At 54.6% G+C, this 24,256-nt stretch overlaps 3 protein-coding genes and 1 long non-coding RNA gene across 8 annotated transcripts; 1 reads left to right on the forward strand and 3 right to left on the reverse strand.

The window, feature by feature from the left end:
- Positions 1–412: 412 nt before the first annotated feature.
- Positions 413–11,415, reverse strand: NFE2L1 (NFE2 like bZIP transcription factor 1). 2 transcript variants are annotated; one of them, XM_015885575.3, is made up of 6 exons: positions 10,929–11,415; positions 9,276–9,787; positions 4,682–4,897; positions 4,366–4,455; positions 3,876–4,037; positions 413–3,497 (listed from the first exon to the last, which is right to left on the reverse strand). In XM_015885575.3, exons 2-6 carry the CDS (start codon positions 9,783–9,785, stop codon positions 2,163–2,165), a joined length of 2,313 nt encoding a protein of 770 aa, XP_015741061.2. In that variant the 5' UTR covers positions 9,786–9,787; positions 10,929–11,415; the 3' UTR covers positions 413–2,162. The 2 variants fall into 2 exon arrangements, with proteins under 2 accessions (XP_015741061.2, XP_085388405.1); XM_085532279.1 differs by having other exon boundaries at positions 3,721–4,037; positions 10,929–11,343.
- Positions 11,416–14,231: 2,816 nt separating this feature from the next.
- On the reverse strand, positions 14,232–19,082 carry CDK5RAP3 (CDK5 regulatory subunit associated protein 3). 3 transcript variants are annotated; one of them, XR_014940760.1, is made up of 14 exons: positions 19,018–19,082; positions 18,887–18,944; positions 18,325–18,456; positions 17,754–17,854; positions 17,548–17,596; positions 16,753–16,931; positions 16,499–16,635; positions 16,257–16,401; positions 16,047–16,151; positions 15,880–15,952; positions 15,722–15,810; positions 14,768–14,990; positions 14,496–14,667; positions 14,232–14,423 (listed from the first exon to the last, which is right to left on the reverse strand). XR_014940760.1 is itself a non-coding variant. In XM_015885581.3 (14 exons), exons 1-14 carry the CDS (start codon positions 19,021–19,023, stop codon positions 14,358–14,360), a joined length of 1,518 nt encoding a protein of 505 aa, XP_015741067.2. In that variant the 5' UTR covers positions 19,024–19,082; the 3' UTR covers positions 14,232–14,357. The 3 variants fall into 3 exon arrangements, 1 of the variants encoding a protein (XP_015741067.2); XM_015885581.3 differs by having other exon boundaries at positions 14,768–14,973; XR_014940761.1 differs by lacking the exon at positions 15,880–15,952 and having other exon boundaries at positions 14,768–14,973.
- Positions 19,083–20,433: 1,351 nt separating this feature from the next.
- On the forward strand, positions 20,434–22,347 carry PRR15L (proline rich 15 like). Of its 2 annotated transcripts, none has more exons than XM_015885623.3 (2): positions 20,434–20,512; positions 21,521–22,347. In XM_015885623.3, exon 2 carries the CDS (start codon positions 21,548–21,550, stop codon positions 21,836–21,838), a length of 291 nt encoding a protein of 96 aa, XP_015741109.2. In that variant the 5' UTR covers positions 20,434–20,512; positions 21,521–21,547; the 3' UTR covers positions 21,839–22,347. The 2 variants fall into 2 exon arrangements, with proteins under 2 accessions (XP_015741109.2, XP_015741108.2); XM_015885622.3 differs by having other exon boundaries at positions 21,546–22,347.
- LOC146752244 (uncharacterized) lies at positions 21,481–24,235 on the reverse strand. Its single transcript, XR_014940762.1, has 2 exons — positions 24,115–24,235; positions 21,481–21,719 (listed from the first exon to the last, which is right to left on the reverse strand). It is a non-coding gene; the product is annotated as an uncharacterized LOC146752244 (long non-coding RNA).
- Positions 24,236–24,256: the final 21 nt, after the last annotated feature.

The raw sequence follows: 24,256 nt of genomic DNA on the forward strand, positions 1-24,256 counted from the left end.
CGGTTTAGGGATGATAATACTGCTCCCCCCTCCCACCCCCAGCCATGAAGTCCCCAATGGATGCAGGGCCTCCCCTCCCTTATGGGTACAATGCACTGATGGGTGTGTTGCTGCTGGGCCATAAGGATGAGACCCACAGCACCTTGCTGCCCAAGCCTCCTCTTATTGCTGGGCTCCATTGCTGCCTCATAATTGATTTGGGAAGACAAGATCAGCTCTGTATTAACTCTGCCCCCACTAGAGGCCAAGGGGGAGGAAAAATGGCTACTGGCAATGATGGGGTGAGTACTGATGCTTTAAGGAACACCTTGTGTGGCCCCCATAGGCTGGGACCACTGTGGATAAGGGCCCCCACATTGAAGCTTTTCAGCTTAAAACCAGCAAATGAAAAGCAAATCATTGAAACCAAGGCTTTGTACAGTGAATAAGCTGTTTTATTTTTTATTTTGTCCTGTGCTCACACAATCTCTCTTCTTTCCCTGACAGGTCACAGATCATTTTAAAAATAATAATAATAAAAAAAAAAAGTTTCTAAGAGGAAAATAATTTAAACCATCCACACGGGGCTCCGTTCCAACCTCCCCCCGACACCCACATCTCCATCACTTGTGCTTCGTCTCACGTGTAAGTAAAGCTGTTGGATCTCAGTAGAGGGGTTAAGGGAGAGCCCTGCTGCCTTGCAGCCCACAAAGGCAGCTCTCCCCACCCCACACCTCGAGGTTCAGCTCCTTTCCCCCCCCCCAGCCTGTTCACGTGCCCACACCATCACCTCCTCCTTGGCAGCCCCCAGCAGCATCATCCCCCCCCCTCCCACCCCATCCCTGGTATCACTGGGTTCCATGCAGAACCCCAGTGCCTTCCCCCCTCAGTGCTACGCCCTCAGCCCGTATCACATGCACAGGACTGGCTTGGAAAGCCATTTTAAGCTATTGGGTTGCTGGTAAAGTCACTCCCAGCTGTGCTATATTGTAAATACAGCTTCTAGGATCGTCTCCATGGAGGAGACCAACAGTGATCAAGGCACTACCCCCACCCCCCTCCTTAAAACAAAGGAAGTCAGACCAACACCTAGGGACAGAAGAGAATCCTATAATGTGATCACACGGTTACACTGAATCTTTATGGCAAAGAGAACAATTAGCAGCTTCGAAACGTTTGGGCTTCTCCCTTTTTACTCAACACAAGCACTCTAGACCCTATAAAATAGGGAAAAACAAGGGCTGAAACCCTAAAAAGAAATGAAATCAAAGCACGGTTATTAACAGGAATCCTACCAGATGTCTCTAGCTCTAGAAGTGTCCCTGCTGCTGCACACCCACCCCAAAGCCAGTCAGTAGGAGAAGACAGCGGCTGCGTGCAGGATGCTGGGTGCCCTCCTTGACAGTGTGCTCTGTGAGCGTGGTGGGGATGCACAGCACTGGAAGCTCCTATTAACCCTTCCTAGTTATGATCTCCCCCTTTAATCCCCCTTTATCCCCCTTTATTCCCCTTCCCCAGGGCTCAGCTCCATGTATTGAGGCAGCACAGCCCCTTCTCTTTAAGCTTCTTTAGACCAGGAAGGGTTAATGGGAGCTGCATGGTTTGTGTTGCCATGTGTGCATTGGGCTGATCTATGGTTAATCTGGAATTAAGTGGGGTTGAATCACACACACCGATGGCAAAACGGGGTTCAGGGGGAAAAAGAAAATAATAATAATAATAATTAAAAAAAAAAGGAAAAAATAAACCCAAAAAAAAAACCAACTACCTGAAATCACAGAACTTTGGAAGTTCAGAACAACGTCTCTCCTATCGCTCGGTTTTTAAAAGTTCATTCGCTTCAATCTCTTTTTTCTTATTTAAAGCCAGTTCCTAACAGTAGTTTTGTGTTTTTTTTTCCACCTCCATCATCTCCCCACCAGTGATTCCAGCTCATTTCCTGCGCTCAAAGGATTCCAGGCTGTGGAAGGTGCTGGGCTCGTCAATGCACTGTCTGCTCCTCCCCATCCCTCCCCATAGGGAGCGCTCGGCCGCAGTCTGTCCCGTACACTGACCGGCAGCAGTCACGTTACAGAAGATATATCGGATAAGAAGGCGTCAAAGTTCCTCTAAGCGCTTCCAGGCTCAGCCCTTCTCCAGTTCTACCTTGAGCGATTCTCCCACTCCTCCCGCTCGCCTCCCCCTCACTTCCTACGGTCTTTCTGTTTCCTCTCCTGCCTCCTGGCCTGTTGGTCAGCCAAGGTGCGAGGTATCAAGATGACGCTGCCGTCGCTGGCGTACTGCAGGGCGTATTGACTGGGGGAGTAGGGTTGGCCGTTCTCATCCCGCAGGCGGCCGAAAACCTCCTGATAAAGGTTCTGCACCTTCTGCTTCATTTGGCGGATGGATTTGAGGAACTCCACCTTCTCCCTGAGCAGTTTGGACTTGTCCCTCTGTAAGTCCTCCACGTCTCGTTCCAGGTTCAGGATGGTGTCCAGCTTCCTCTTGCGGCAGTTCTGGGCAGCCATCTTGTTCTTGCCTCGTCTCCTGATGTCTCGGATGAGGCTGAGCTGCGCCTCGCTGAGCTGGTACTTGGAGAGCAGTTCATTGAACTCCTCCACGGGCAGGTTGATGATCTTGTCGTTGGTGAATGGGATTTTCATGGCTCTGGCTCGATGTTCATCCCTGCTCATCTGCTTATCCAGGAACTCAGACGGTTTCTCCTTGTTGCTCTTCTTCCCCACGTTGGGCAGCTTGGGCTCCTCTGGATCCAGGGTCCCCGGTGCCATGTTGTAAGTGTGGTTGTGGCCCACGTGCTCCAGGTAAGGCAAGTAGTGGAGCTGCGACGGGTCCTGGTAGCTCATGCGGCAGAACTTGCTGTATTCAGGCTGGTACCCGACAGCCCCTTCGGCTTCTTCAAAGTCCACGTTCTCAGAGTCTGAGCTGTAACCGACAGCTCCTTCCTCGGAAAATGAAGAGGAAGAGGAGGAGGAGGAGGAAGAGGAAGAGGAGGAAGAAGAGGAAGAGGCTTCTGAGCTGCTAAGGGAAGCAGGACTGTGGCCAGAATCCAGAGAAAGACCTGAGTCAGAATCAAACTCCTCTTCCAGCTGCGAGGCCTGCACTGGGTTGAAACCTTCTTCGATGGCCAAATCCATCAAGCTGATCTCATCAAGCATGGCTTCGTCAAGAAGGCCGCCCAGCGGGTCCGGCAGCTCGGGGCCCGTCGTCTCATTGACCGTATTGTTCAGCTGCGGGGGGAAGAAGATCCCACTGAAGTTGGTGGAGCTGAAGGTGCTGTTGAGGCCGGTGGAGTTGTCCGGCGCCAGCTGCAGCAGCGTTGAGCTGCCACCCATGGAAGGGCTTTCAATTTCAGAGCTGAAGAGGGAGAAGTCCTGTGAGCAGCTGCCCAGAGAGGCCTGATGCAGGCTGACATTCTGATTGATGGGAGTGTTTGGGGCGAGGTTGTAGTTAGAAGTCAGCAGGTCTCCGCTCGTGCCGTTGTAAAGGGTTTCAGCGGTCGTGTTGTTCACTTCCATAGCCTGGAAGAGACACGAAGCAGCTCAGCAAATCCACCCACGTTCAGGCCCTGCCCTTCACCACCAGGATACACCAAAGGCGTTCCCAGCTCTTGTGGAAGGAGCTTCATCTCCATCCAGCCCAGCACCATCCACCAGCTGGAGGAGGTTGAAGACGCTGCCAGCAACATCCACGCGGGCCCTCAATGTCACCCCACACTACGATAAAACCAAAGCTGTTACGAACCTCCAAGTGCCGTTCTCCAGGATCTGGGTGCTTGAATCGACCACTGGATCTCCTCTAAACTCAGCTGAGTGATAACGTGTGCCTAGAATGGCAAAACCCCCTTCCCACTGCCCACCCTTCCAGCACCAGCAGCCGCCACCCGAGGGTGCCCTGACCTGCATTTCCATGATAGACATGAGATCCTGCCACTGCTGCTCCAGATCGAAGGGCGACTCGGTCTCTGGGAGGAGAGGAGACAGCAGGCTGCTCTGGATGCCCGCGGGCCGGCTCTCGCTGGGCACAGCTTCGCTTAGGGTGGAGACATCTGCAGCTGGAAACTGAACCACGTGAGGCACAGTCAGTCCCCAGCTGATGGAGGGAGGCAGCCAGCCCCGATGCCCTTCCACCTCCACGCCGGCAATCGCTTCTCCTTTGTTCGGAGCAAAGCGGTTGCAGTTATTCCTCCGCAGTTCGCTAGGAACTAATTAGAAGCCGAGCCAGAAGTCTTTAATTAATTGTGACCACCCCACACCCTCCCCCCTCCCCCCGCCGCTACTTTCGCAGGCACGATGCCTGGATCCTCCTTAAACAGCTTAACCCGATTCACTGCCAGCCCTGCGCTGTCCATGAGGGGTACGAGGGGCACCAACCCCCATCCTCACCCACCTCCGAGCTCTCCCCAAAAGGGAAGGTGGCCTCCAGCAGCCTAAGGCACTCCTCCAGGGACAGGGCCGTCTGATCCTCCACTCCAGGCACCTGATGGGAAAGGCAAGGACCGCAGCCTCGGGATTAGGGAGGTGGCGATGAAACCAAGCTCCATCAGCACAGCTTCATTACGGCGCATCCAAAAGAGCCGCAGGCCCCACCCAACGCTTTGCAAGGTGCTCCCAGCATCGGGGATGGGGATGGAGGGTGGGGGGGGACCCTTGTGTTGGCTATAGGAGAGCTGGGTACCAATATAATGCCAATGTTATTCCATTACCTGTGCAGGGAAGCTCTCCCCGGTCTCTCCATCCACTAGCAGGTTCCTATTGCTGACCTGTCCCCCCGCGTTCCTCCAGCCGTCCCCTCTCTCCCTCCCATCGTTCAGTTCTTTGTCCACTTCGTTTTCTTTCTGTCGGTGGCTGTAGTCAAAAATCTCTCTCCCGGCTCCCAGATCGATGTCCTGTCTCCACAGGATGTCAATCAAATCGATGTCCTGAAAGACACAAACAGAATAGATTCAGCTCCGGACCCCTCGGGCCCAACCTCCCACCCCCCTCCTCATCCCCCCCCCCCCCACCATTCCTTCTGTTCCTGCGGGGTGTGGATCGCATCCCGTTGGGGGGGGGCGGCTCTGCAGGAGGGCCGTGCAGACGGGCGCCCCATGGCGGGGGGGGGGGGGTAAGGAGGGGATGGGGCCAATGTCGCGGTGCTGGTTTGCGCCGTGGGCAGCTTGCATCAGCCCGTGGTGCCATCCCGGTTATTTGCATAAAGGGGAGGAGTGCACCGGGTTGGGTGGGGGGGGGGATATAAATAAATAAATTATAATTAAAATGGGGGGAAAAAAAAAAGGAATTAAACCCCAAATCCCCGCATCGGCGCCCACCTGATGCAACACGAACCGGCTCGACACCGCCCAGCCCCATCGTGCCCGGGGGGGGGGGGGGGTCCCCGCCCTATAGGACCCTATAGGACCCCGCGGTGTTTCTCCTTCAATCCCAACCTCCCCCGCCCCGTTGCAGCACCGCCCCCCCCCTTTAATCCCGGTACCTTTCTCATGGCCCCCGCTGCCGGCCGGGCCGCGGCTCCGCGCTCATGTTCCCCGCGGGTGGCGGTGCCGGTGTTGGCGGGGGGGCCCGGCCGGGCAGCGGAGCCGAGCACACATCGCCGCTTCTCCTCCCTCAGCGGCCACAGGTGCCCCCGGCCCCGCTGCAGCCCCCGCCCCGGTCCCCCCTCCCCTCCCCTCCCCCTCCGTTCCTTTGGCTGCGGCGCCGCCGGTTCCCGCCCCCCCACCCCGCCCTACCGGGATGCGGCGCCACCAAATCCCGCCTTCTCCGCCTCTCCCGACCAATCAGCGATCGCGCCTAACCGCGCGCTCCTCCCTTTACCCGCGCGGAGTTTTCAACCAATCAGCTTAGCCGCTCGCTTGATCTCTCCGCCAATCAGAGTGCGAGGAACACACAGTTCCGCGCCATCCCCGCAGGGCCGCGCCCCCGCCGTGGCGCAGCGCCGCCGCCCCGGTACCGGGTACCGGCACCACCCCATCGATACCAGCCCACCGGTACCGCCCCACCGGTACCACCCCCGGCTGCGGCACCGCCTGGGGCCGCCCCTATAAAGCCCAAGGACCTGCCGCAGACACGAGGCCCCGCCGCCTCCGATCCGCCTCCCATCGCATCGGCCTCAAGGGCGGGACCTGCGGTCACCTTGGGCCGAACCGGAGCGGAACAGCACGGAGCCCACCCTATATAGACACCCTATATACCCTGTATACAGCCCTATATACAGCCCTATATACAGCCCTATATACCCCATATACAGCCCTATATACAGCCCTATATATAGCCCTATATACAGCCCTATATACAGCCCTATATACCCCATATACAGCCCTATATACAGCCCTATATATAGCCCTATATGCAACCCTATATACAGCCCTATATACAGCCCTATATACAACCCTATATATAGCCCTATATACAGCCCTATATACCCTATATACAGCCCTATATACCCTGTATACAGCCCTATGTACAGCCCTATGTACAGCCCTATATACCCCATATACAGCCCTATATACAGCCCTATATACCCTATATACAGCCCTATATACAGCCCTATATACAGCCCTATATACCCTATATACAGCCCTATATACCCTATATACAGCCCTATATACAACCCTATATGCAGCCCTATATGCAGCCCTATATACAGCCCTACATACAGCCCTACATACAGCCCTACATACAGCCCTACATACAGCCCTATATACAGCCCTATATACCCTATATACAGCCCTATATACCCTATATACAGCCCTATATACAACCCTATATACAGCCCCTATATACAGCCCTATATACAGCCCTATATACAGCCCTATATACAGCCCTATATACCCTATATACAGTCCTATATACAGCCCTATATACCCTATATACACACCCTATATACAGCCCTATATACAGCCCTATATGCGACCCTATATGCGACCCTATATACAGCCCTATATACAGCCCTATATACAGCCCTATATACCGTATATACAGCCCTATATGCAGCCCTATATACAGCCCTATATACCGTATATACAGCCCTATATGCAGCCCTATATGCAGCCCTATATGCAGCACAACAAGGTCGTGTCCTGCCCCAGCAGAACCTGAAGGGTGTGAAAACAACAGTGGGATCGAGCGAAAAAACCATATAAAAACCATATAAAAAACCATATAAAGCCGAGTGTGCGGCCCCTAAAGGAGGAAAACAGCTGTTCTGCATAGACAGCACATAGTGCCCCATAGAGAGCCACTGAACCCCATAGAGCCCCATAGACAACCCATAGATCTTCATAGACAACCCATAGTGCCCCATAGGGACCCCATAGCGCCCCATAGAGAACCCATAGGAACCCACAGAACACCATAGAGCCCAATAGGCACCACATAGTACACCACAGACACCCCATAGTGCCCCATAGCCACCCCATAGTGCCCCATTCTGCCCCAGTAATGAGCAGGAAGTGAAGGGTCCAAAGGCAAAGACACCATGAAGAAGCTGATGTGGGGCAGCAGCAGCCCTATAGATCTATGGGGTTTCAGATCCATGGGGGTTTCAGATCTATGGGGGTTCAGATCTATGGGGGTTTCAGATCCATGGGGTTTCAGATCAGTGGGGTTTCAGATCTATGGGGTTTCCTGCCCACCATGCTGGTATATGGGGCAGCAGGCTCGGATATGGGGCAGAGCCCAAGGGCCATAGGGAGGCTGGAAGGGAGCAGCCCCACACGTGGCCTTCCAGGAAGCGAGTCAAAGTCCTCCCTCCTTCCACACAGAGGAATTAACTCTCAGGCCAAGAGCCAGACTTGTCAATGTCAATAGAGCTCCATAGGCACCCCATAGAACCCCATAGAGCTCCATAGGCACCCCATAGCGCCCCATGGAGACCCCATAGAGCTCCATAGGCACCCCATAGCGCCCCACAGAGCTCCATAGAGCTCCATAGGCACCCCATAGAGCTCCATAGGCACCCCATAGCGCCCCACAGAGCTCCATAGAGCTCCATAGGCACCCCATAGAGAACCCATAGCCACCCACAGAACACCATAGAGCCCAATAGACACCCCACCACCATCACATCCCCCCTTGCATGCATTCAGCTGCTCTCCTCCATTGGTTTCCATGTGACAAAGCTGGATGCACCCACAGATGGGAGCAATGAGCTGAATCCAAGCCCCACTGCTCACAACAGAACCAACCCACACATGGCTGGGGAGATATTGAGGCTGAACACAAAGCAGAGCCAAAATGAGGAGCTCCCAGCAGGGCAAGGAGCTGGATGGCATCACAGCATCTAAAAGGTTCCACACACACAGACATAAATAAACCCCATTCTATTTCACCTCCTCCCTGCCCCTGTGTGATGAAAACCAAGCTAGAAACGTCTCAAGCTGGATCAGCTCCAGAGCCCAGTAACCCAACCTCCCTCCTGCTACATGGGATGAAGCTGTTACCCAACGCATGTGTTTATATCCCAGCGTTATTTGATCTATTTCACAACACAAAGTTATGGGCACAGTGTGTAACGCCCACCCCCAGCCCATGGCCCAGCTTTCAGTATCACTTTCTAGGCTGAAAACAGCAAATAAATGGGGTATAGGATCTATGGGGTATAGGATCTATGGGGTATTGGATCTATGGGGTATTGGATCTATGGGGGTATTGGATCTATGGGGGTATTGGATCTATGGGGTATTGGATCTATGGGGGTATTGGATCTATGGGGGTATTGGATCTATGGGGTATTGGATCTATGGGGGTATTGGATCTATGGGGGTATTGGATCTATGGGGTATTGGATCTATGGGGGTATTGGATCTATGGGGTATTGGATCTGTGGGGTCAATGGAGGCACCATATTAGGGTGAGGTTGGGAACCCCCTCCCCATTGGGGCTCACCATAGAGATGGGAACTCTATGGTTGTGGGGTGGGGTATTGGGTCTATGGGGTATTGGATCTATGGGGGTATTGGATCTATGGGGGTATTGGATCTATGGGGGTATTGGATCTATGGGGGTATTGGATCTATGGGGTATTGGATCTATGGGGGTATTGGATCTATGGGGTATTGGATCTATGGGGTATTGGATCTATGGGGGTATTGGATCTGTGGGGGTATTGGATCTATGGGGTATTGGATCTATGGGGTATTGGATCTATGGGGTCCATAGCAGAGCAGCAATAAAAGCAGCACCATGAGGAGCTCAGAAGCTTCGACCCCATGCCATGCCCATATCACACAGCTCACATTAAACACCACTCCATTTGATAGATAGCATAGAATCCAACACAAGACACAAGGAGCCACTTACCTCTTTAGTCAGGTCCCCATTCACCGGGGCAGCCACAGCTCCCAGATCCTCCAGCTCCTCCCCATATCCCTGCTCAGCCCCGTTGTCCCTCACGGCACCATCAGACCCGGCTCCATCCTGCAGCCCAGCACCGTTATCGAGCGTGATCCCAGCATTGGGTTGGGAGCCTGATACTGAACCTTCAGGATCCCGATGAACCAACCAAGCGTTGACTTCAGTTGTAGGTACTTGAAACCTGTCCAGAGCCCTGACCTGGTTGAGCAGCCTTCGAGTTGTGAAGTAATAGTCCAAATCGACGCTCTTTGGGTGGATGCCGTACCCGTCTAAAGTGTTTCTTAGGTTGTGAAATTGGGTTTGTGTGTAGGCAGAGCTTTGACCGAGGATGATTTCACGGAGCTGGGGGAGCTGGGAGTTGAGGTACGTGTCCACGTCCACACGGACACCGACGAGGCTGAGCAGGATGGTGAGTTGGATGAGGCCTTCGGTGAAGTATTTCTTCAGAGAAAGCATTTCTGGAGGGGGAAAGAGAGAGGAAACAGGTGGGAGGTGAGGAATAAAGGAATAAAGGAGAATATAAAGGCAGCAGGTGGATTCTGCTCCCTATAGAATGGGAGTATTCTTGGCTGCTTCCTTCCTCCCCCCTGCCCGACTTTATCACAAGCAAAACACAACAAGTTTCAAGAGTCCAAAGCAATAAAGTGCTTCAAACTCTGGGACGATCCCAGCTCTGATCCCAATACAATATCCCTATAGACATATGGGACAATCCCAATACAATAATCCCATAGACACATGGGACAATCCCAATACAATAATCCCATAGATACATGGGACAATCCCAGCTTCCCTTTCCAGCTCCGAACCCTCCAGATCCCAATACAATATCCCATAGACACACAGGATGATCCCAGCTCTGATCCCAATACAATAATCCCATAGATACATGGGACAATCCCAGCTTCAACCCCAATACAATAATCCCATATAACACATGGGACGATCCCAGCTTCCCTTTCCAGCTCCAAACCCTCCAGATCCCAATACAATATCCCTATAGACACATGGGATGATCCCAGCTCCGATCCCAATACAATAATCCCATAGATACATTGGACGATCCCAGCTCCAACCCCAATACAATATTCCCATATAACACATGGGACGATCCCAGCTTTGATCCCAATATCCCCATAGACACATGGGACGATCCCAGCTTCCCTTTCCAGCTCTAAACCCTCCAGATCCCAATACAATATCCCCATAGACACATGGGATGATCCCAATACAATAATCCCATAGATACGTGGGACAATCCCAGCTCTGATCCCAATACAATATTCCCATATAACACATGGGATGATTCCAGCTCTGATCCCAATATCCCCATAGACACACAGGATGATCCCAGCTCCAATCCCAATACAATATTCCCATATAACACATGGGACGATCCCAGCTTCAATCCCAATACAATATCCCATAGACACATGGGATAATCCCAGCTCCAACCCCAATACAATATCCCATATAACACATGGGACGATCCCAGCTTTGATCCCAATATCCCTATAGACACATGGGATGACCCCAATCCAATACCCCCATAGACACACACATCCCCCCCCCATCCCATTACCGCCCCCCCCCACTTACTGCCCGCTGTTCCCACATTCAGCTCCGGTCCGTCTCGGTCTCTCCCGGTTCCGATCCCGGTTCCGATCCCAATTTGTCCCGCTGTGACTCGGTTCCTTTTACCGCAGCTCAAACCGCCCCGTGTTGTTCCCTTAAGGCCCCATGTTCAGGCCCCGCCCGTTGTGGGCCCGGCCCCGTCCCACCCCTCGTTATTCTTAGGCCGTTGCGTCAACTCCCCGCCGCCCTCAGGCCTCACCGTGGGGGCTCCCCCCGGTTTAGGCCACACCGGGCCTTAAGGCCTCCCCCTCCACCCCACCCCGGGGCCCTTTAAGGCCTTTATGGCCCTTTAAGGCCCTTTATGGCCCTTTATGGCCCCTTATGGCCCTTTAAGGCCCTATGGATCCTTAAGGCCCAGTGACGCGGCCCTGTCCGCCCCGCCCGCCTCTACCCGCTCTCCGCCGCCGCCGCCGCCGCCTCCTTTCCCTCACAACTAATCCCGCCCCCCCCCGAGGCTCAGCCAATCGCCAGCCGACTTTAGGAGGAGGGATGAAGTGGTGAGCCAATGGGAGGTGGAATAGTGGAGGTGATCCCGCCTATGTCGCCGGGTGGATGGGCAGGTGGGGGAGCCAATCGGAGGCAGAGATGAGCATGGAGAGCCAATAGGTGAGGAGAAACAGCACAACGCCCCCGCCCACCGAGTCGATGAATGACGGGCTAATCATCCAATAGAGAGCGAGGCTCTAGCCGAACGACAGCTCCAACTACCAATAAAACCGTCGGGAATGTTGACTGACAGCAGCGCGCACCAATCCCGGCGGAAGGCCGGAGCCGGGCCTAGCGCCTCGCTAGTCTATAGCCATCAATAGGGAGCTGGTGTTAAAGCCCTGCTGCCATAGGGAAGGTCTATATCCAGTCTATATCCATCAATAAGTCAATATGGAGCTGATATTAAAGCCCCACTGCCATAAGAAGGGTCCCCAGCCTGTATCCAGTCTATATAGGTAATGTAGTCTATATAGTTAATATGGAGCTGGTATTAAAGCCCTGCTGCCATAGGGAGGGTCCCCAGTCTATATCCAGTCTATATCAATCCCAGTCTATATCCAGCCTATATCATTAAGTCAATAGGAGGCTGGTATTAAAGCCCTGCTGCCATAGGGAGGGTCCATAGCCTGTATCCAGTCTATATAGGTAATATAGTCTATATAGTTAATAGGGAGCTGGTATTAAGGCCCTGCTGCCATAGGGAGAGTCCATAGTCTATATCCAGCCTATATCAATCCCAGTCTATATCCATCAATTAGTCAATAGGGAACTGGTATTGAAGCCCTGCTGTCATAGGTGGGGTCCATAGCCTATATCCAGTCTATATAGGTAATATAGTCTATATAGTTAATAGGGAGCTGGTATCAAAGCCCTGCTGCCATAGGGAGGGTCCCCAGCCTATATCAATAAGTCAATATGGAGCTGGTATTAAAGCCCTTCTAAGACCCTCATTCACAGCTCACTGTTCCCTCAAATAGAGCTGGGGGTCAATAGAAACCAGCCCAGCCCTCCCACACCAAGACCGGCCCCATTTACTGAGCACCCCCTACCTGGGAGCATAAAGCACAGGATGGAGCCCAGGTAATGCTGGATCCCAGCAGCTTCAATGGCACAAACTCACTGTGTCCCAGCCAAACTGATCTGCAAAACAACCTACAAACAAACACCTCCAGATATTGGGGTGCGGCCCCAGCCCACGTTGTGCTGCAACCTACAAGTGATGAGGTAATAGGGGCAGGTAGGGAGGGCACAGCCCTACAGCAAACCCTATAGCTGCCAAAGGCTCCCAATGGGGATATACCCCCCCACACCCCCCCAGCAGCCCCTCACCAGCTCCAACCCAACATTAATAACATCCAGGGAGCCCTTAAGCACTAATGGAGGCGAATGGATCCATCAGTCCTTCACTGTGAGCCCCTGGGCCTCCCCCAAACCCCCTCTGCTCCGTCCTAATTAAAGCTCCTATATCAATTAAAGCCTCGGTGCCAATTAAATCCTGTGCACCAGCTCAGGTTCATCTCCAGGTGCCTCCAGCTGGGGCTCACAGGTCACCATCCCACACCATCATATCACCCTATATAGAGCATTGTAACACCCTATATAGGCATAAGAGGGTCGTGACCCCCATATCATCATATCACAAGGCAGCTGGGACATCGTAGGACCCCTAAAGGGCCCCAAAAGAGGCTGAGCCCATTGGGGTGGGCTCTTAGAGCTCTGTGAACCCTGGACCCCCCACCCATGGGTGCCCACAGCTATTGGGGCTATAGGGGTTCACCGCTGACTCCCTATAGCTGCTCCGTGAATTGGGGTGATTTGCATAATTTTGCATATTTTTGCATATCTCCTCCCCCTCATTATATACGTTCCTTATATGGTAAGTGGCCACGCCCCCTTCTCATTTAGCCCCGGCTCCATCCGCGGTCCTGCAGCGCCCCCTGCCGGCAGCACGGCGTATTGCAGGGGGTCTATGAACAACCCCCCCCCTCCTTTTGGGGTGGGGGGTCTCCGAACAACACCTCCCCCCTTTTAGGGTGGGGGGACATGGGGACAAAGCGATGGCGGTGTCACATCCGTCCCTGATGGGGACATTGTTCTAAGGGAGCTTTAATTCTCTCCTTCAACAGCTGAGCCACAAATTGGGGGGGGGGGGGGCTCAGCAGATGGTGAATTGGGAATTAAAGCCCCCCCCCCCCAGCTGGAGCCTTGAGCTCTACATGTCACCTCCCCCCCTCCCCATTGATCCCCACCCAAAAAGGGCTCGGGGACCAATAGGCTGCTATGAGATGGGGGGGGGGAGTGGTTATGGGGTGTGGAGGACCGTCCCCAAGGTGTTGGGGGGGGGGGTCGGCCACCCCCTGCCCTATGCAACCCAATGGGGATAAGGGACGAAGCTCTGCCTTCCCCCCATCCCCATCTGCCGGAGGGGGGTTGAGGGCAGAGGGTCGTGGTGGTGATTAATGGGGTCTATCGCTCACTGTCCATAGGGGTGAGTTGCCCCCCCCCCCCCCCAGCCCCCACCCAGCCATAACGAGCTGGAGGAATAATGAGCGGTGTCAGTCCACTTTTCATTGTGATGGAAAGTCATTACAGGAGTCACCGCTGGCGACAACGAGTCATGAATCACCCGCTCTGCTATGAAATTAAAATCGAATTGCCCACCCTCAACCCCCAGCTCTAAAAGGGGGGGTAGAAAAAGTGGGGGGGGGGGGGTCAGCCATGGCGCTGGGGGCTCCTCCCATCACTGAGCCCCTGTGTGGATGCAGCACACAACAGATGTATGGGGAACAGCTGCAGCTTTATTCAGCAGCGCCCAGCCCCAGGCTGAAACCACGTTATTATATGGGAAACCACGTATATATTTGGGGAGGGGGCGGCAGGACCCCCCCCAGTGGGTGCTGCAGCTCATAGTGAGACCCCCATCAGGTGCACAGGGCGCCCGTTGTAACGCTTGGAGATGTCAGCTTCGATCTGTAAGAGAAATAAGTGAAGGGGAGGGGGAGAAACAGTGAGAGGAGGGGGCAGCCCTGTATGGACCCTCACCAGCTGCTGCAGCTCCCGGGTCCGCTCTTGCAGCTGGTCCAATTTAGGTTCCAGCAGCCCCTGCTCTGTCAGAGCATCGTGTTGTTTCTGTCTCAGCGTTTCCCTCTTGGCCAGCAGCAGCTCCGCTTGGTTCAGTTTCTGCTGCAGCATCTCGCTCACACGATCCACGTACCTGCAAGAAGGGAGAGCAGCCCCTGCTTCACCTCCAGGCTCATCCCCATCTCCAACAGCCCCCCCAGCTCCCCCATGTTTGCCCAGTGAAATAAATGAACCTGGGGGAGGCCAGGATGATGAAGAGATGCTGCATGTGCCGGGTGCTCAGCTGGTCCAGCAGCTCCCTGGTGTTGGCCAGCATCGTGCTCACACGGCTGCTGGTCTGGCCCTGCAGGATGGCAGGGGCCAGTTGGAATTGACTGGCAGATAAAACGTCGGCCTCCTCCTCCATCTCCACCAGGCGTTGGGCCAGGAACAGCTCCAGCTGTGGGGACAAGGATGCTGTGGGGATGGGGATGCTGTGGGGATAGGGATGCTGTGGGGATAGGGATGCTGTGGGGATAGGGATGCTGTGGGGATAGGGATGCTGTGGGGATAGGGATGCTGTGGGGATAGGGATGCTGTGGGGATAGGGATGCTGTGGGGATAGGGATGCTGTGGGGATAGGGATGCTGTGGGGATAGGGATGCTGTGGGGATAGGGATGCTGTGGGGATAGGGATGCTGTCGGGATGAGGATGCTGTCGGGATGAGGATGCTGTCGGGATGAGGATGCTGTCGGGATGAGGATGCTGTGGGGATAGGGATGCTGTTGGGATAGGGATAAGGATGCTGTGGGGCTAAGGATAAGGATGCTGTGGGGCTGAAGATAAGGATGCTGTGGGGCTGAAGATAAGGATGCTGTGGGACTAAGGATAAGGATGCTGTGGTGATAGGGATAAGGATGCTGTGGGACAAGGATAAGGATGCTGTGGGGATAGGGATAAGGATGCTGTGGGGATAGGGATAAGGATGCTGTGGGGATAGGGATAAGGATGCTGTGGGGCTAAGGATAAGGATGCTGTGGGGCTAAGGATAAGGATGCTGTGGGGCTAAGGATAAGGTTGCTGTGGGGCTGAGGATAAGGTTGCTGTGGGGCTGAGGATGCTGTGGGGATAGGGATGCTGTGGGGTAGGGGCAGCCAGAACCCACCCTATATAGGGAGAGTGCCCAAACCATCCTGGTGCTGCTCACCTCCATGAGCTCATCGATGAACTGGTTCCGTGTGGCAGCATTCTCCAGCAGTGTCAGGGCATCAGAACCACGAGCAGCTGCTGTGGGGTCTGTGGGGGGATCAGTGGGGTCAGCAGGGAAGGGAGCTGTGTGGTGTGTCCCCTTGTGACTGTGCTCACCCTCAGAGCCATCCTCCAACACTGTGATCTGTGCCCCATCACCTTCACCGTCACCCCAGTCAATGGCATCGTCCTGCAGTCAAACACAGGGTGGCTGCTGATGGCAGGGAACCGACAAGACCCTCAAGACCCCAACCCAGGTGTGAGGCCAGGCAGACAGTGCTCACCTGAGGGCTGGGCTCCACCACGATGCCCCAGTCGATCTCATTGTCCTGAGCTTCCCCACCTGCAGCATCACCAATGGGCTCCAGTGTGAAGTCTCCCCAGTCGATCTGCACCAAAAAAAGGGGCAAAATGGGATCTTTAAAACCTAAAGGCCGTGGGTTCCCTTCCACCTGCATCAAACACCCCCAGCCCCGAGCATTGCAGCTCCGTACCGTGTCCTCCTTTGGCTCCTCTGGCACCACCTGAACCTCCGGCCGTTCCACCTTTGCTGGTTCAAAGCCCGTCCTCCATTCATACACTGTTGTGTTGCCTTTGCTCCCCATGTACCTCAACATGGGCACCACGGGCCCTTCCGAGCTGCCATAGGGACACCAACAGCCTCTCTGTGTGCTGTGATATCCCCCTCCCCATTAGGGTGCTGTTGGGAGACCCCCATGGCCATCAACACACCCACCTGTGGCAAACAAACTCCACGCAGGCCTGATAGAGCTCAATGGCTTCAGAAAGGACACCAGCTCCTGCCCCAACCTTAGAGAGCAGCGAGGGCAGGTCCTGAACCAAAGCCAGCAGCTCCTGGCGCACGTTATTACCCTGCAGAGCAAGAAAGGAGACATTAGAACAGGGAAACACACAGCCAGTTATAGGGTTATAGGGTTATATAGGTTATAGGGGGCTGGGGGGTCCCATAACAGCAAGCAGAGGACTCACAGTGATGCCATATTGCTTGCACGAGGCATAGAAACGCTCCCTTAGCTCAGCAGCTGCCAGCTGACATTCGTCCTCACGTCGAGCCAGATCCTGCTGGGCCTGTTGGCAACGACTGATCTGCTTCCGTAGGGCAGGGATCTCATACGTCACGTTCCTTACCAGGAGGGCAGCGAGCTCAGCTATGGGGTATGGGGGGCCATAAGGACCATCACAGCTCATTATGGGCCCCCTGGGGCACTGGAAACTATGGGGTGGGGGGATATGGGGCTGTGGGGTGGGGATATGGGGCTGTGGGGGTGGGGATATGGGGCTACGGGGTGGGGATATGGGGCTACGGGGTGGGGATATGGGGCTACGGGGTGGGGATATGGGGCTACGGGGTGGGGATATGGGGCTACGGGGTGGGGATATGGGGCTACGGGGTGGGGATATGGGGCTACGGGGTGGGGATATGGGGCTATGGGGGTGGGGATATGGGGCTGCGGGGTGGGGATATGGGGCTGCGGGGTGGGGATATGGGGCTACGGGGTGGGGATATGGGGCTACAGGGTGGGGATATGGGGCTACAGGGTGGGGATATGGGGCTACGGGGTGGATATAAGGGCTATGGGGGGGGGATATAAGGGCTATGGGGGGGGGGGATATAAGGGCTATGGGGGGGGGATATAAGGGCTATGGGGGGGGGATATAAGGGCTATGGGGGGGGGGATATAAGGGCTATGGGGTGAGGATATGGGGGAGCTGCAATGATCCCCTATGGACCCCCATGGGGTACTGCAAACCCTACAGCCATACCCAGATAGGTGTTGTCCTTCTCATAGAGGGCCACAATCTCCTGCCAGTCCTGAAGATGGGGAAGCAAAGAGAAGACACGGATATAGATATATATAGGATAACACAGACATTGGGTACCCATATAACCCATAACAGGGTGACACAGACATGCAGGTACCCATATAACCCATATAACCCATATAACCCATATAACCCATATAACTCACCTTCATGCGCTGGGATGAATAACGCCCAAAGAGATTCTTAGTGGAGGCCTCAGTGCTCTTAAGGATGTCCACAATGCGAAGGCAATGAGAGTAATGGATGGCTGCGCATGGAATAAAGGGGGGACGGGGGTGTTATAGGGCTGGATTGATGGCCAAGGTGGGGGGGTTATAAGGGGTAGGGGGGGCTATAAGGGGTAATACGGGGGGCTATAGGGGGGGTTATAAGGGGGTTCAGGGGGGGTTATATGGGGTATGGGGGGGGTTATATGGGGTAAGGGGGGTTATAAGGGGTTATAGCGGGGCTATAAGAGGTTATGGGGGGGGTTATAAGGGGTTATAGAGGGGGGGTTATATGGGATTATGGGGGGGTTATATGGGGTTATAGGGGGGTTATAAAGGGTTATAGGGGGGGGTTATAAGGGATTATGGGGGGGGGGTTGTAAGGGGTTATGGGGGGGTTATAAAGGGTAGGGGGGGTTATATGGGGTAAGGGGGGTTATGGGGGGCTATATGGGGTTGGGGGGGGGTTATAAGGGGTATGGGGGGGGTCTGTCGTCCATGTTTCCCTTACCGGTGCCCTCCAATAACCGTGTGATCTCCTCATGTTCGGGCATATCCCTCAACGCAGCCTCTATCTTATTCCTGACGGTGCTCAGCTGAGCCTGCCAACGTAGGCCGCAATGGCGCCGGTCCACCAGCCAATCTAATATAGGGGGAGAGGAGGAGAGGGGGATGAATAGGTGCGATATAACGGGAAGGCGTAGGCCGCGTAGGCCGCGTAGGCCGCGTAGGCCGCGTAGGCCGCGTAGGCCGCGTAGGCCGCGTAGGCCGCGTAGGCCGCGTAGGCCGCGTAGGCCGCGTAGGCCGCGTAGGCCGCGTAGGCCGCGTAGGCCGCGTAGGCCGCGTAGGCCGCGTAGGCCGCGTAGGCCGCGTAGGCCGCGTAGGCCGCGTAGGCCGCGTAGGCCGCGTAGGCCGCGTAGGCCGCGTAGGCCGCGTAGGCCGCGTAGGCCGCGTAGGCCGCGTAGGCCGCGTAGGCCGCGTAGGCCGCGTAGGCCGCGTAGGCCGCGTAGGCCGCGTAGGCCGCGTAGGCCGCGTAGGCCGCGTAGGCCGCGTAGGCCGCGTAGGCCGCTCACCGAGCAGTTTGCCGGTCTGGATATCGATGGGCACATGGCGATAATCCCCCGTTGAGGCCTAAAGGAAACGGAGAGGGAACGGTGTGACCGGATTTAACCTCTGACCTTTGACCTCCGGTCCCGTTACCCACCTGCATCCCGCCCGCCGGGCGCCGTTCGCCGCCGCTTCCGCTTTTCAAGCCCCGCCCCCTGTCTCAGCCAATCCTCGCCGAGCACGCTACGGCGCAGCCAATCCAGATGAGCCGTGCTTCGTAAGTCCCGCCCCGCTTCCAATCAGAAAGACGCATACGGAGGGCTATGCCACGCGCCGCTCCTTCGATTGGTGGAGAGGAGACAGCGCTCAACCAATGGGAGCAGAGAGCTGGAGGGGGGCGGAACATAGCAGATAAACAAGGGGGGGCTGCGCATGCGCAATGCGAGGGCTGAGCCGCTTCCCATTGGGGTCCCCGTTAGAGCTGACCCCATTGAACGCAGCCCCATAGCGCCCCATTGCCAACATGGCGACCCTACAGCGCCCCTATGGGGCACGGGCAGCTGATGAACCCATGAGCTGCGGCCATATATCCCCCCCACAACCACCCTATAAGGCCCTGCCATGTCCCCATAGCCCGTATATCCACCCCAAACCCCATATCCCCACCCCATAGCCCATATCCCCACCCCATAGCCCATATATCCACCCCATATTCCCATATCCCCACCCTATAGCCCATATCCCCACCCCAAACCCCATATCCCCACCCCATAGCCCCATATCTCCACTCTATAGCCCCATATTTCCCACCCCACACCCCATATTCCTACCCCATAGCCCATATATCCACCCCACACCCCATATCCCCACCCTATAGCCCATATCCCCACCCCACAGCCCCATATCCCCACCCCACAGCCCATATATCCACCCCATAGCCCCATATCCCCACCCCATAGCCCATATATCCACCCCATAGCCCCATATCCCCACCCCATAGCCCATATATCCACCCTTTAGCCCCATATTTCCCACCCTACACCCCATGTCCCCACCCCATAGCCCGTATATCCACCCCATATTCCCATATCCCCACCCCACAGCCCCATATCTCCACCCCATAGCCCATATATCCACCCCATAACCTCATATTTCCCACCCCACACCATATATCCCTATCCCATAGCCCATATCCCCACCCCACAGCCCCATATCCCCACCTCACACCCCATATCCCCACCCCATAGCCCGTATATCCACCCCATAGCCCCACCCTATAGCTCATATATCCCCATTCTGTTCACCTCACTCCATTCTTCCTCCTTCCCCCCTCACTTCACTCCCATATCCCACCATGACCCCATTGGGATATTATGGGGTCACCTCCCCACCTGTTATAGGTTATTATATGGGGTATCTCCCCACCTGTTATAGGGTTGGGGGGATCCTCCCCATTCCCCCCCCCCCCGGCCTCAGCCACCACTTCCCTGTTATGAATATTCATGTTGGCTCTTGGCCCGGCCCCATATTTGCTCAAGCAGGTTTTGCTCTCGGGTTCACCTTGACTCGGATCAGTGGGGCAGCAGCGGGTGGCCAGGCCCCATATTATCCCATATTATCCCATAGGCCACAGTGTGGGGCAGGAGACTCAGGTAGGGCATCATATGGGGTGTGGGGTGAGGATATGGGGTGTGGGGTGGGGATATGGGGCTATGGGGTGGGGATATGGGCTATGGGGTGGGAATATGGGCTATGGGGTGGATATATGGGCTATGGGTTGGATATATGGGCTATGGGGTGGATATATGGGCTATGGGGTGGGGATATGGGGTGTGGGGTGGCTGCAGACCCCAATGTGGTCACATCCAAGCCAAGCTGGGGGGGGGCTTCCTATGGGGGAAGATATAGACCCCCCTATTTCTGGGGTCTATGGGATGTGGTGGCCTTTCCCTTTATGCTGATAGAGAGAGTGGAGGTGTGTTATGGGGCAGAGCTGTGTTGTGGGGTGGGGTATTGGATCTATGGGGTATTGGATCTATGGGGTATAGGATCTATGGGGTATTGGATCTATGGGGTATAGGATCTATGGGGTATAGGATCTATGGGGTATTGGATCTATGGGGTATTGGATCTATGGGGTATTGGGTCTATGGGGGTATTGGATTTATGGGGTATTGGATCTATGGGGTCAATGGAGGCACCATACAAGGGTGGGGTTGGGAACCCCCTCCCCATTGGGGCTCTCCATAGAGAGGGGAACTCTATGGTTGTGGGGTGGGGAATTGGATCTATGGGGTATTGGATCTATGGGGTATTGGATCTATGGGGTATTGGATCTGTGGGGTATTGGATCTGTGGGGTATTGGATCTGTGGGGTATTGGATCTATGGGGGTATTGGGTCTATGGGGGTATTGGGTCTATGGGGGTATTGGATCTATGGGGTATTGGATCTATGGGGGTATTAGATCTATGGGGTATTGGGTCTATGGGGTATTGGATCTATGGGGTATTGGATCTATGGGGGTATTGAATCTATGGGGTCAATGGTGGCACCATATAAGGGTGAGGTTGGGATCCCCTCCCCCTTGGGGCTCCCCATAGCAATACAACAGGGAGGGGCACCATCAAACTGTGTTTATGGCATCACATCCCCTTATAGGATTTCCCTGTTCCCTGCCCCATAGCGATGGCTGAGCCCCACAGCTGGTGGAAGCTGACCTTCCTAAGGAAGCGTCAATCCACACCCAAGGTTCTGTACGACAGCCCCGATATCCACGCGAGCGACGGCCCCGAAGATCCGACCCCAAAAGGAACAAAGGATTTTCCAGCTCGATTGGAGAAAATGATGGAGAAAAACCCTAAAGGGAAACACGTCAAAGTTTCCAATTCCGGAAGGTTTAAAGAGAAGAAGAAAATCAGAGCGACTTTGGCTGACAACCCCGCGTTGTGTGGGGACAGCGGGAGGGATGAGAAATGAGGTTGGGATATGGGGTGATTTGGGTCCGTCCTGCCCCTATTTGGCCCCATAAGTGCTGCCCCATTGATATGAAGGAGCTGCACCCCCCCCCCAACCCCACAACTGATGGCACTTTGTTAAGGAACCGGCCTCATATAGGACTTTATTTAAGGACAAAGCAAGATTCCTATTTAACTCAGCCCTAATAGGGGCACTCGGTGACCAAAGGGGAATTAATGGGGTCAGGGTATAACCCCAATAGGGCTCATCCCTTTGCTGTGCTATGGGGCGGCCCAGGACTCAATGGGGACCCTTCACTTTGTGTTATAGGGCCGACACCAAGACAAAGCTCTGCTCAACCCCAAAAGCCTGAAGAATTATAATAGGACTCAATGGGGACCATGGGATCCCCTATACTTTGTGTTATAGGGTCGACAGCAGCACAAAGCTCCGCTCAACCCTAAAAGCCTGAAGAATTGTAATAGGATCTGCTGATGTTTGCACTGCTGGATTAAATATAGGGTTAAATATGGGCTGTTATCCCATGGGGGGTATGGGGTATGGGATATGAGGATATGGGATATGGGATGTGGGATATGGGATATGGGATATGGGATGTGGGATGTGGGATATGGGATATGGGATATGAGGATATGAGGATATGGGATATGGGGATATGAGGATATGGGATATGGGGATATGAGGATATGGGATATGGGATATGGGATATGGGATGTGGGATATGGGATGTGGGATATGGGATGTGGGATATGGGATGTGGGATATGGGATATGGGGATATGGGATATGGGGATATGGGATATGGGGATATGGGATGTGGGATATGGGATATGGGATATGGGGATATGGGATATGGGATATGGGGATATGGGATATGGGATATGGGATGTGGGATATGGGATGTGGGATATGGGATGTGGGGATATGAGGATATGGGATATGAGGATATGGGGATATGGGATATGGGATATGAGGATATGGGATATGGGATATGGGATGTGGGATATGGGATATGGGATATGAGGATACGGGATATGGGATATGGGGATATGGGATATGGGATATGAGGATATGGGATGTGGGATATGAGGATATGGGATATGGGATATGGGATGTGGGATATGGGGATATGGGATATGAGGATATGGGATATGGGGATATGGGGATATGGGATATGGGATATGAGGATATGAGGATATGGGATATGGGATATGGGATATGGGATATGGGATATGGGATATGGGATATGAGGATATGGGATATGAGGACAGACAGACCCTAAGAGGAGCCCCCATATGATGGCTGCAGTGGGAGCTCACCCACCCTATAGGGAACACCTGAACTCACCAGGAACTCACTATAAAAGCTGAATTGGGACCCAAACCCTGATCCCATAACACAAAACCTTTGTCCCACGTTTCCTATAACAGCCCCCGCCCTCGTTGTTTGCACTTGTAGGATCACAAGGTGCCCTTTGTCCTGTGCTGGCAGCACTAAAGGGATCCAGCCCTAAAGGCAAAGGAGGGAGGGGGGGGAAAGGGGTGGCACCCATTACAGCTCTGTATGGGGTCCAGATCTATGGGGATCTATGGGGTGGGGGGTAGAAACCCATCATAGCAGTGTATGGGGTCCAGATCTATGGGGATATATGGGGTGTGGGGGTAGAAACCCATCATAGCAGTGTATGGGGTCCAGATCTATGGGGATATATGGGATATGGGGGTAGAAACCCATCATAGCAGTGTATGGGGTCCAGATCTATGGGGATATATGGGATATGGGGGTAGAAACCCATCATAGCAGTGTATGGGGTCCAGATCTATGGGGATCTATGGGGTGGAGGGTAGAAACATGGGGTGGGGAGTAGAAGCAGCCATAATTGTCACCTATAACCACCCCATAGCCCCATATTTCCCACCCCACACCCCATATCCCCACCCCATAGCTCTGTATCCCCTCCCCATAGCCCCATAGCCCCACCCTATAGCCCATATCCCCAACCTACACCCCATAGCCCCACCCCATAGCCCATATCCCCACCCCACACCCCATATCCCCACCCCATAGCCCATATCCCCACCCCACACCCCGTATCCCCACCCCATAGCCCCTATACCCACCCCATAGCCCCATATCCCCACCCCACACCCCATATCCCCACCCCATAGCCCCTATACCCACCCCATAGCCCCATATTTCCCACCCCACACCCCATATCTGTGCTCAGCCCCATGGGGTTCCAGGCTCTGGCCCCACAGCATTAGGATTCAGACAGACCTGAACCATACGGGGTCCATATGGAGACCCCCCCTGCTGCCCCAACAGCCAGTGGAGCATTAAAGGGTGAAGGTTATAGGGCCTGGTTTTAATGGGATTTGGCCCTAAAGCTGAACCAGCAGCTCCCTCTGCTGGGTAAATA

The sequence above is a fragment of the Coturnix japonica genome, unplaced genomic scaffold (assembly GCF_054131305.1).
Source record: "Coturnix japonica strain WE unplaced genomic scaffold, WE-NBRP24 Scf049, whole genome shotgun sequence".
Taxonomy (NCBI): domain Eukaryota; kingdom Metazoa; phylum Chordata; class Aves; order Galliformes; family Phasianidae; genus Coturnix; species Coturnix japonica.